This window comes from Puntigrus tetrazona, chromosome 2 (genome assembly GCF_018831695.1).
Source record: "Puntigrus tetrazona isolate hp1 chromosome 2, ASM1883169v1, whole genome shotgun sequence".
Classification (NCBI taxonomy): Eukaryota; Metazoa; Chordata; class Actinopteri; order Cypriniformes; family Cyprinidae; genus Puntigrus; species Puntigrus tetrazona.
The window spans coordinates 18113037-18125545 of record NC_056700.1 but is presented as its reverse complement, the minus strand read 5'-3'; the positions used below and the strand labels follow the sequence as shown (position 1 = coordinate 18125545).

Here is a 12509-nt window from a genome sequence, read left to right as displayed (position 1 = left end):
GCTACATGAATAATTATTGACCCTCCCACTCACAGTCACTGACATTTCAAGTCAAACACACAAAGATACCTTTTCAGGGATAGGTGGAGACTGTCCTTCTGGTTTTTGGTCTTTTTGGTCTTCTCCAAATCTCCTACCCTCGTTTTCTTCATCCTTCTCCCTCAGTTCTCCAGTATCCTCAGTAGATTTATCTAGGGACAAGCATTTATAAAGTTATACTGTGTAAAATGCTTATTAAAAGGCATCTAAAAACAGAATATGCAGTACCGGAGCTCTCCTCCAGATGGCGCTGTCGTGTCTTAGCTAAGCTCGGCTTTGCACTCTGAAGCGGCGGTTCAGGTCTTTTCCTGGTTTCCAGCTGCTGAGGGTCCATTGTACTGTCTGCCTTTTTTTGGCTGTCTGACTGTGATTCCCGTCTTCCTGATTCCGACTGTCTGTCTATAGATGGCGTGTGCCCTTTAGCAACGATATCTGAATGCCGGTCCATCTCATGCTCTCCGTATCCAATCTCTTCTGATGAGCCGAACACCTCACTGTAATCAGGAGACTGCAGGGAACAGAGAGACAGAGTGTGAGAGACTGTGCTAAACATGCCATTATGCTCATTACATTTACATTTAATTTGTTTCCGAATCGATCAAACACGAGTGATGCTAACATTATATTACTTCCTAATGAACACAGTTCCTTCCCACGTTTGTTCACAACATTACCTGCACCATTTTGTGAATGAATGAATAAACATTACGTTGTTTGTGTAATAGAGTTTTCCTAAATTCAGATTGAGAATTGGCTCTGCTTGTGATGTAGAACCTGAGCTAGTGTGGAAGATGGAAATGTTCAAATTGAATTCGAATGACAAGCACAGGAAATTACTGTCACGCAAAAGTTTTGTGTCTAGTCAGAAATAATACATACTTTTTACTACTCCTGCCTTTAACCCGGTATAACCCTCTCCCTAACATGAGACATTTTTAAAATTATTTAATATTGTTAAAACAACCACAGCCATGAGAACTGATTTTCATTTTTTATTTTCATTTTTATTTTTACATATAGAACAACATGTCCCACAGATTTTTAAAAGCAAAGTCCATTAAATATTATAAATATTATATTATTTTGTATATTTTTTTATATTTATAAAATATTCCACACACACATGCATATATATATATATATATATATATATATATATATATATATATATATATATATATATATATATATTTATATATATTTAATATATCAAAATATAAAAAAAAAAAAAAAATTCTATAGTTTATAGTAAATTACAAAAGCATTACTACAAATGGCATTTTAAGTACTGATTATTTAATATTTCAGGAAATGGCAATAAAGAAAAAAAATATCTATTTGAATCTAATTTAATTTTAATTCTACGTCCTTCAGATTTGAGTTCTGGATATTTGTTTGCAATCATAATTCAGATTCAACTAAATTTCAAAGAGCTGAACTGGAATCTAAATGATGTAATCTGTATGTAATTGTACCTGTCTCTGTGAAAAGCAGGAGGGGCTGAGTCCCATCATTCCTGGCAGAGGTATACCATGAATGGGCCGCCCTGACAGCTGAGGGGTCCTCTGACCACCAGGCCCTACCAGCCTCCCATTGGTACCCTCAGTGCCAATGTCTAACCTCCCACGATCCTTTGGGTGTTGAATCAAGGAGTACACATTCTCAGTGGCAATACTGAGAGAGCAACAGATAAAAAGAAAACAAGTGTGTTTGATTTTTGTTGTTTGATTTATGGATATAATATACTTTATATCATTTATTACTATGACATATGATATACTTCACACTTAACTGTACCTTTAAAGAAATACATTTTTTTATAAGTTTTTTATTTTAGATAAATGCTGTTCCTTTGAATTTTCTATGCATCAAAGAATTCTGAAAAGAAAATGTATCATCGTTTTTATAGAAATATTAAGCAGCACAATTGTTTTCACGGATAAATAAGATGTTTATAATTCATGTGACACTGAAATAGTAATGGCTGCTAAAATTCAACTTCCATCACAGGAATATTTTACATTGTTGTTTTTACTGTTTTTTTTTAAATCAAATAAATACAGATATTGTATTGTATTGTACAGACAAAAAAAAAACAAAAACAAAAAAACGTACGGACCCCAAACCTTTGAACAAAAGTGTATTATGCATTATAATACATTGAAATAGTGACTCACTTCGTGCGACATTCCTCCCCACAGGCCCCGCCTCTTCCTGTAGGGTCTGACTCCTGATATGATATGGTAGAGTTGCGATTCTTCCTGAATCCGGAAAAGATTGACAGCACGCTGCGTCTTTTCTTCCTTCTCAGAGCCTGAGCGTGATGGTGGGATGACAGCTGACTGCAGGACAGAAAGTCAGGGTGTCAGAGATAAGATAATGTCCACATTTTTGGCATGCCCATATGCCTTCAACCTTTAAAAAGGGAGCAAATGTGACACCTTCATTGTTAGACTTCATTACTACACAGAAGTGTTCAGTACTGAAGCACCTGTCTGGTAAAACTCTCTTGGTGTAGAAGTCAGGCAGTCCATCATCCAATAGAGAAACTCCACCATTCTCCGAGCAGTGCTACAGGACGACAAGAGAAATCATGGTGATGATGATGTGTGCTTTTGAGGACTGGGACTGGGGTAGATCATCTCTCTAAATTTGTGTTAGAGGATGATGCTGTCATGGTACTGTATCTCACCATCTGGGATTTGTTCTTCTGTATTATGTCAATGCATTAATTTGATCAACAGACATTACAAAGACACGGCTTGCAGGCACTTAGGCTGATCGGAAGTGATTGAAAAGGAGAGAGCCTTTAATGTTTGAGGCTTTAATTCACGAGACCCTGCAGAAAACATCTGGGCCTGGCGTTCAGACAGATTTCTGAGAACAATCACGCTAACGAGAACATGATTAAAATCAACCTCCTCCTTCTCTCCTTAACTGCTTTATTATGATTAATCCCTATTTATTTTATATTTTTCGTATTTTTAAAGAATACTTCCTGTAGGATACATATATTTTTAATTAATTTGAAAGAAATTGTGTTTAATTACAGAATTCCCAAAGAAATATGCACACATTAGAATATTAATAGAATAAACTTCCAATATGTAGAGGTTAAAAGTAATGCGTTACTCCCTTACTTTTTATGGAAATTAATACGCTATGTTACTTTTACATTACATTTTCAAATTGCTTTTTTAATATGAGCGGGGCCTAATTGATTGTTTTTAATGTAAGAAATTCTATTTATAGCAAATGTAAAAGCCCCTTCACACCAAAAGGTGTATTGAATAAAATTCGGGCTGAAGGAAAAGAACGCAGGCAACATGGGGACATCTACTCTAAGTCAGTAAAATGGGAAAACAAAGTAACTAGCATCTGATATTTCAAATATTTTAAAGTAACGTGTTGACTAGTTGACTTGACTAGTTGCTTGAAAAAAGCAAAATCTGAGAAGGTTAACCCCAACCCTGCTTACAGTTAATAGAGTTATATAAAATAGTGCTGCATTTTAGTGCTGCAAGAAATCATGATTAAAAGTTTATGAGTGTGTGTGTGTGTGTGTTATTCTCTTTATGAATCCAGAAGTGCTTCGTTCACTAGTCGACTGAATAATAGAGGCTACAAGAAGACCGCCGAGGATACAAGTGATTCAATGACAATATGATGAGGGAGGACTCTGGAGTAGCAAAACTAAACACGACTATTTCTGCAGCAGATTTAATTGGAGGTAAAATAAAAGAATTCAGTTTGATGGCATTGTGTTTTCCCACAATACACCGAGGCCCCAGTATAAGACTCATTGTGAAGTCTACCTATCAAACTGAACTGAAGACAATATGAACATAAATATATGATGGATATGCGAGTAATATAAAAATTAAGAGGTAGAGGAAGAGTATTTGAAGTCATTTTGTGACCTTTACGTTTTTCTTTATCTTATTTCGGCGCTAAAAAATGCTATATAAAGATATGTAAAAATTAGCAATGGCAGTGTTGCTGGTTCTTACCGTCTCAAAGGGAGCGTGTGCTGTCCTGTGTCTTCGAGGTGGACGCGGTCTGACGTGGGTCACATGACGCAGAGGCGAGCCCTGAGTGGGCAGGGTGGACAAACCTTCCCATGATGCTGAGCGTGAAAGGGGAGCAGATGTCTGAGGAGTGGATACTAAAGGTGAAGAGTTAGGGTCGTCACCTAGACCTGAAAGAGATTCACATGGGGTGAAATATATGTTATGCTGTTTAATTAGTTGAGTAATTCACAAATAATCATATACACAATATCTCTTAAGAAATGATCAGAAAAAGACATTGATGAAAGCACAGATGAAATCACTGTAAAGTCAAAATGTTGTTTGATTTATTTATCAGTGCTGTTTGTAAATGAATAGTCAAACCAAAAGTAAAAAATGTATACATGCTCATTCCATCAGACAAGTTCATTTTTTCATCAGAACAAATAGAAAAATGTGTTACTTGCTCACCAATAGGTGCTCTGCAGTGAATGGGTGCCGTGGGAGTCCAAACAGCTGATAAAAAACATCACAGTAATCCACAAGTAATATAACTAATGCATAAACTGTGTGTTTGTATTAAACAAATCCATCATTAAGATGTTTAGTTTCAAACCATTGTTTCAAGCAAAAATTTCAAGCAAGAGTCCTCTATCCATAATATTTCTTCTCCAGTGAAAAACTGCTCTCATCTGAATTAGGGAAGAAATATGCACAGATCAAGCGTGGTTTAGAAACAGTTCTAAACAAATATATCTGCAGATTTTGATGTGAGAAGATGGACTTTTTACTGGAGGAAGCATTATTATGGATAATGAACTTATATTGTTATAAAGAAGCGACAGTTTCAAGTTAAAATGTTTTTTTATCAGCTCTTTGAAACTCTTATTCTGACGGCACCCATTTACTATGAAGAATTTATTGATGAGCAATTTATGATGAAAAAACTAAGTACTTTGAATCTTAAATGGCCTGGGTGTGATTACATTTCCATAGATTTTATATATATATATATATATATATATATATATATATATATATATATATATATATATATATATATAGTTAAAAACATTAAACTAACGTGTTACAATGACAGCACTAATAAATGTTAAATTAGTTTGACAAATGAAATTGAGCTAAAAAAATTATATGAAGAATTCATGGGATTAAACTTAAAAATGAATATGCAGTATAAGTATACATGACTTGAAAGCACTGAATGAATGTTCAGCTAAAAAATGAATGATCCTGGCTTCATCCTACATAGTGTGCATGTGTGACTCACTGAGTCTGTTGGACACGGGACGAATGCGTCTGGTCCTGGAGCTGCGTTTCTTAATGGCAATTGTGTCCTGTTCAGAACAACAGAAGTGAGTGAGAACATCGCGAACTGAGCAGATGACAAGATCGCTGAGTTACAAGAGATGACAGATACTGTAAATACCACCAAACACACAAATGAGTCAGTTGTAAGTGATTCACGTAACACACTCACTATGCTGATGCCAAAGTCATCCTCCACAACATCCAGTATGTCAGCGTGTCTGTGTGTGCGCCTGGCGGTTCCCCCGTCTTCCAGCCGTCTCATCTGTGAAACCTGCCGGAGCTGTGATGACGAACAGATGCGTGAGGAAGAGCGATGCTTGTGCACGTGTTGAGAATGAACAGACGAATGGAGAGAGAAATTCGTTTGTAGTACCAGGGTTTTGTGTGTGGCATATAGCTCCTGTAGGATCTGGTCCACTATGGAGTTAGTGAGATACGAGACCACAGATAGCTTCACCTCCCTAAAATTGAGAGTGATGGGACACACAGAAAAAAACATGTTAGAGCATGTTAAAACCATGCTGGGTGTCACAACAGTGAATACAGCAGCTACGGAAAAGTAGGTCTGTCTTTCCAATAAAGACTTCATTGTTTTGATCGACAGGTGCATCGCGTAGATCATTTGTTTGGACAAAAATGTATATAAACTCATGATAAAACCATGCATGGTGAATCAAAATCAAGACAGAATCCAAATCAAGTGTTCTTTGAAAGACTAAGCTAGAATAAATAAAATAAAACAGGCAATGATATGTCTTCTTTAGAATTTCTACTATAACATATATTTCATATAACATTCTAACTATATACATATATATATATATAGATGTACTTTTTTCCATGATGACAACTTTGAAGCTATTATTTTAAATTGTTATTACAAAATTATTACAAGTATTATAATTATTATAAAATATAATATTTTTTACATGATAAAAACCTTGAAAATATGCCAGCAAATAAATAGCACCTGACTGAATATTGCCTGTATTTTTTGTTATTAAAAAAACATGTTAAGTAAATATCAAAAATTAATGCGACAGATCAAGAATTCTAAAAAAGGAAAAATAACAAAATAAATTACATTTTTAACAATGCAATTCAGAGTATTGTTTAACTTATTTACTGTATAAAAAATTTTCTTTCCAAATACATGTTTTTTTTTTTTTTTTTATGATAGCAACCTTTTGCATTCTGTGATATTACAGTACTGTAAAATCGGTTTTGTGTTATACACAGTTTAGTTATAGGCTTTATCCAATTCCTTGAGTTTGTACCAATATACCAAAAAGGAAAAGCTCCACCACAGATTACACTAAGCGTGCAAAAAACAGTTTTGGAGATTTCTGTCATTACCCATTCAAATAGACAGCTGTTTTGAAAGCTGCAGCCTTGGGGCATTATAAAGATTGCAGCCGACTGAACCGACTTCAAAAAAGGACTCGGCAATAATTCTCAAAGTATTAATTTCAGAAACATCAACAACTCAACGCCCTCCTTTCTTACTCCAGAGCTCTGTTGATGTCCTGAGCTGCTCTCTCCATCAGAGCGGTGCGGATGGACGAACGAGGGATGGACACGCGCTCGGAGATGGAGGAGAGAGGCGGAGAGAGACACTCCGCTGCGGCACAAGAAAGCGGACACAGCTCCCGGCACAGAGACACCATGGAGTCCACGATGACCTGCGCAGATCCATCATCAATCACCCATCATAACAAGAAAGCGGATATAAATCAGGCTGAAGGATACGAGGGAGAGAAACCGCACCTGTAGTTCTTTATCAGCTGCTTTGGCGAGTTCTCCGGCCAGAGAGTCCAGCCTCTGTCTCACCGGACCGTCCACTGACAGCACGTGGGCCAGTTCACACAGCGAGGGGTACAGCTAGAGGACAGCGCAGACATAATTCACACGCCAGTCATGATCTCTCACTCTCTCTCACTGATCGCTATGAGGTTTCTGTTGCGTGAGAGTCATGGACGTCATTTCTCTTTAACCTTGAAGGTTCGCTCATGAAGGCATGTGTAGCAGAAATCGAAAGTTTCTTAAATATACAGAAAACACATGAATCAATAACTGAGTCACTCGAATATCTGCTTTCGTGCCAGCACATAAATAACATCTGACTGAATATTACCATGAAGCCATCTGCACTGTATTTTAAAAACATACGTTTAACATATTAAATATCAGCATATAATGTGATTACAGACTAAAATCTATTTGCAGTGGTGTAAAGTGATGTGATGTGCCAGCTAAGAGTTGACTTGACTTCATGATCATAAAAAAGTTTTATTTAAATGTTAAATGCTATAAATATACATTTGTGTGTATATATATATATATATACTGTATATATATATATATATATCTATATATATATATATATATATATATATATATATATAACACTTTACAATTTAAGTGAATTTGTTAACATTAGTTAATGCAATGAGCAATAACATTTATCAAACTAAATGTGTTGCTTGTTGCATATATAGAAACGTATTATAACAGGACATGAATTAACAAAGAACAATGTAATAATTTATAAATGAACATATAGCATTATTAAATCCCCCCTAAAAATGTATATTTCTTAAACCTTGTTGTAAAGCATTAGCTGTATACAAGTGAAATATTATAACAATTTATCATCACTATTTTAAAAAGGTTTTAAAATGTAATTTATTCCTGTGATGATTAATCTTAATTTTAAGGAAGAATCAAACAATCCTTCAAAAATCATTCTGATATGCTGATTTGATGCTCAATAAACATACTTTCTATTATTATCAATATCAAAAATGCTGCCCAAAATTTTAGTTGCAACTGTGATACATTTTTTCTTGATTTTTCGCTACATTAAAAGTTCAAAAGAATTGCATTTTGTCACATTTTTGTAACATTATGAATGTCTTTACTGTAATTTTTGATCAAATTGAGCAATGCATCCTTTCTAAATAAAATTATTGGTTTCTACCAAAAAATATATTTCATAGGTGTGATGACAGTACATGCAGAAAATAAAAACTAAAGAAGAGTGGTTGTGTAGACGTTTGACAGTTAAATGCACAAACACTCACAGCTCGAGAGTTCCTGGCCTCCTTGAGGACCTGTCTGGCAGCCTGCAGCTCTTCCCCTTCACCTGTTCCTCTCAACACACACACCTGCTGCTGCACGCGCACACACAGACGCTCCATCACCTGGGACAGCAGCAGGACAGAAAGAGGAGACAGACAGAGACAGAAAGGAAAAGACAGAGAGCCAAATTAAGCGAGAGCAGCAGAGAGAGAGAGGAGAATTTAATCCAACAAAGACACAGTAAGATCAGTCAGAGTTCACATTGGCATGCGAAAGAGATGTTCAACACAAGTATTTAAACATACATTATTTAATGTATATTTAATGGGACTGCTAATAGATAAAATGTATCTATTAATCTTCAGGTACGCTGAAGAGATTAATATTTCTGCCAAAACCGTGATGCATTCTTTCAGGCTTCTTTTATGAAAATAAATAAATAAATAAATTATATATATATATTAGTTCAACATATTAATATCAACCTGTATGTTCAAACAAACACAGATAGTGCAAGTATGCAGGAACACTTTTTAGATTATTTTGAAGCTTGTAGTCTCGCTGAAATAACACACTACAGCACTTTTCGAGAGCTAATTGAGAATTTAAATGGCATAATTATGCAATTCTGCATCCACAAAAAGCCAGAGAGTGCAATTTCACCCTGAAATACGTCTACGACACTTCAGGGTTTTAGTTAAGTCCATTCTAATTTATATATTACAGGAAATGCATAGAAATGGCAGTTGCAATTTGGACACCAATTAAACTCAATTAATCTGAACCGACAGAACTAAAATAGAAATGATCTAAACTCTGACCCATCATCACCATAACCAACATGATCACGTACTAGAAGTGTGATTCATTGAGTGAGATTCTCAGTAGCGGTAGACAATGACACAAGTGAATATGAGGTAGTGGTCAGGAAGCGGTCTTTACCTGTTCTGCGGTACTAGTCACCAGGCCCTGATGCAACCGAAGAGCCTGTTTCTGAGAGAAACGCTGAGTCTGGTTATTCCGTAACAACGCCCGCTGGATCTGAGAGCAACACGGGAAAGACAGACAGACAGAGCAAGGGAGAGAATACTCATTAATGACAAAGAAAAGAACACTGATGCTCAGATAAGCCATGCAGTCATGTGGAAATGATTGTAATTATGCTGCGAATTAATGAAAGATAAATGTATTGTCTGCTGTGTCCCTCTCTCAGCGATGACCTTGTAAAAGTTTTACATCTCTGGTCTCATTAAACATGTGCATAAACATTTCACCGCCTTGGGACAGTTAATCTCAAAACACCCGGACACAGAGTTATGGATATTTAAAGGGGTCATATCAAAGAAAAACCGATAAAGCTTTTTTATTAATAGTCCTGTCTATTATGATATCTAAGGATGTAACCAATTACTCATGATTGTGGGTAAAAAATAATAGCTCACTAAAAACACAATGATTGACTGTTATACTCTGAATATGTAAAGGGGTGTGTCATGATAAAAAAAAAACCTTTTACTGTTCAATTCTGACCCATGACCACACAAATTTACACATTAATCGCTCGCCACATCGAAGAAATTGAGAGTTAAAATGAAGAAGGTAATGTTTTGAAATGTCTGTACTATTGAGATGGTAAAAATGTATTTAAAAGATGTTTTTAAAACAAAAGGTACTATTAATATAATCAGTAAATCTATATAGAAATTAGGAGGATAGGAAACCTGCAGCAGCAGCACTATTTATTTAATGCATTATTTATTAAATTATGATTAATAAGTGATTAGTATGTGCACACTCTGGTTATATACGCAAACACTCTCATATTCCAAATGTGGTGATGTTCCTGGCAACTGTGTAACGCTGGGGTTGTTCGGCATGCTACACAGAGACAAAGAAGTGGCTGACGTTTATGCCCTTATCATTTCTGTCTGACCTTAAAAGGGACAGTTCGCCCAAAAATGTAAATTCTGTAATTACTCGCCCTCCTGTCATTCCAAACCCGAAAGAATGTTAATCTTTGGCACGCAAATTAAGATATTTTCTTGCCCTGCGTGGACAGCAACGGAACTACTACACTCGAGGCCCAAAACGTTAGCAAAGACATTGTTTAAACAGTCCAAAGAAAACCAAAAGAATCACTTTATTCAAGCATTTTTATGCTATCCTGACTTTCCTTATATGCTGAATAAAACAAAATATATAGCCTCTTCAAAATAAAAAAAAAGCTGCATTTGTACCTTGGTTAGTGCCTGCTCTGTCCTTTCAGGGGCGCTTCGGTACGCCTGTGTGACATCACTGAGTGGGATAGGCATGTACTGCAGGGTAAAGTTACTGAGGAGAGAACAGAAGACCATCAAGAAGCACGTTTTTCCCAAACATCGCAACACGAAAGAGAAGAATGAGATCTAGGAAGCTGGAAAGTGTTACACACCATCTATGTGTGTCTTAGAGAAACAAGTAGTTTTTCTTGCTTTCGTTCTTTTTAACAGAGTACCCTGTTTCAACACTTTTCAAAGCTATCTGTACAGAGAACAACTTTCTTACAATGATTACGGTCCTCTGAATGCAAGCTTAAGTCTGCAAAAAAGTTTCTCCGTTCAAATAATATTTGTGTAAATCTCCCGGGAAGAGAGGTGTTTTCAGAACAATGCTCTAATTGTGCATCACAGGCAGGTCAGTGAGGTGATGAAAGACTGTGCAATCACAAACAGCTTCATGTAGGCATGGAGTGAAGTTCTTATTTTTTCCCGGTAACAGCATGCTGTGAATAAGTTTTCAAAGAGATGAACGAGTCAGTGCTCAGAGGGGTGAGTGTGCATTGAGGACTGTGCATTATATGGATGTGAGACTGTGTGTGTGTGTGTGTGTGTGTGTGTGTGTCATACTGTTCTAGGGCTCGAGCCACATCTTGAAAACCTGTAGCACTTGTGTTATTCCGATCCCATGTCACACTCCTACAAGAAATAAACGAACCATGAGGAAAAATCTGATAAATTCTGAATATAGTCAAATTTGTTAAACAGACTTAAAGAATTAGGGTCAATGTCAAAATTATTAATTGCTGTTTCTGTTGTTATAAAATCGCTGAGGTTCGGTTCAGTTTTATTCCATAAAAGCTAATGAAGATATTGTTTATACATTATACATTACTTTTTAAATTATTGATACTATTATTAGTTGCCTATTTTGTTTTATTATATTATACAATGCACTAAGGCTTAACCCCAGAAAGCAAAATTGACAAAAATAAATGATTAATAGATGAAAAAAATGTAAAATTAATAAATGTGTGGATATATAAATACATAAATAAAAAATAATAGATAGATAGATAGATAGATAGATAGATAGATAGATAGATAGATAGATAGATAGATAGATAGATAGATAGATAGATCTCTTTTGTATATAAAATAACAGTGGTTTAAAATCATGTTTACGACAGTAAAGTCTCAAAATGTTTATCACGGCATTTTAAAAAATTATCCATTAGCAAATTAGCTAAAACATTTCATTAAACAAAATGCCAAGTGCACAGTATGTAGAACGTCATAAATTATGTGTAATCAGAACTTTGCAGAAATCCGCGAAGCTGCCCATGGAAAAAAATATATAAATCGAAGATCTACGACTAAATTTATCCAGTGGAAACCCTCTGCGTGGACAGTTAATTTTGCATCTGCCATTACTTCATTTGTAGGAGTTTTCCTTTCAGACAAAAAAATTGGCCAGAGAGTATTTAAATGATTTTATTAAAGTTGCCAATTTACTTATATTTATTGAAAAAAAAAAAAACTAACTGCATATCTTCATCCAATTTTATTTTTGTTGTTAGTAGATTCCCCACTCCTAATTATCATCAGCTCTGTTCATGTATGACTCTTTACTAATTTGGTACACTCCGCTGGTCATTACGGATATGATCTGGCTGTGTCTGTGATCTTTAATTTGCATAATTTGCATTTGTCATGATATCACCCACATCTTTTTCCACTCCCATCGGTGCTTTTATATGTTTGCAGTCTCGTGCTAATTTGGCCTGTTTAGTAA

At 35.5% G+C, this 12509-nt stretch overlaps 1 protein-coding gene across 7 annotated transcripts in view; it reads right to left on the bottom strand.

Moving 5' to 3' along the window:
• The window catches only part of carmil3 (capping protein regulator and myosin 1 linker 3), a 49571-nt gene that overhangs the window by 2071 nt on the left and 34991 nt on the right, over positions 1-12509 (bottom strand). For 4 of the 7 annotated variants that reach the window (XM_043224002.1, XM_043223993.1, XM_043224032.1 and 1 more), the window contains 16 exons: positions 11345-11413; positions 10697-10790; positions 9402-9500; positions 8462-8581; positions 7146-7259; positions 6885-7060; positions 5752-5839; positions 5548-5658; positions 5338-5404; positions 4521-4565; positions 4050-4237; positions 2531-2610; positions 2217-2381; positions 1515-1713; positions 268-547; positions 70-191 (listed from right to left, as the gene is read on the bottom strand). In XM_043224002.1, the coding sequence (XP_043079937.1) occupies positions 70-191; positions 268-547; positions 1515-1713; positions 2217-2381; positions 2531-2610; positions 4050-4237; positions 4521-4565; positions 5338-5404; positions 5548-5658; positions 5752-5839; positions 6885-7060; positions 7146-7259; positions 8462-8581; positions 9402-9500; positions 10697-10790; positions 11345-11413 (2017 nt within the window). The remainder of the gene's footprint in view (positions 1-69; positions 192-267; positions 548-1514; positions 1714-2216; positions 2382-2530; positions 2611-4049; positions 4238-4520; positions 4566-5337; positions 5405-5547; positions 5659-5751; positions 5840-6884; positions 7061-7145; positions 7260-8461; positions 8582-9401; positions 9501-10696; positions 10791-11344; positions 11414-12509) is intronic. The other 3 variants (XM_043224017.1, XM_043224009.1, XM_043224024.1) reach the window with 2 other exon arrangements.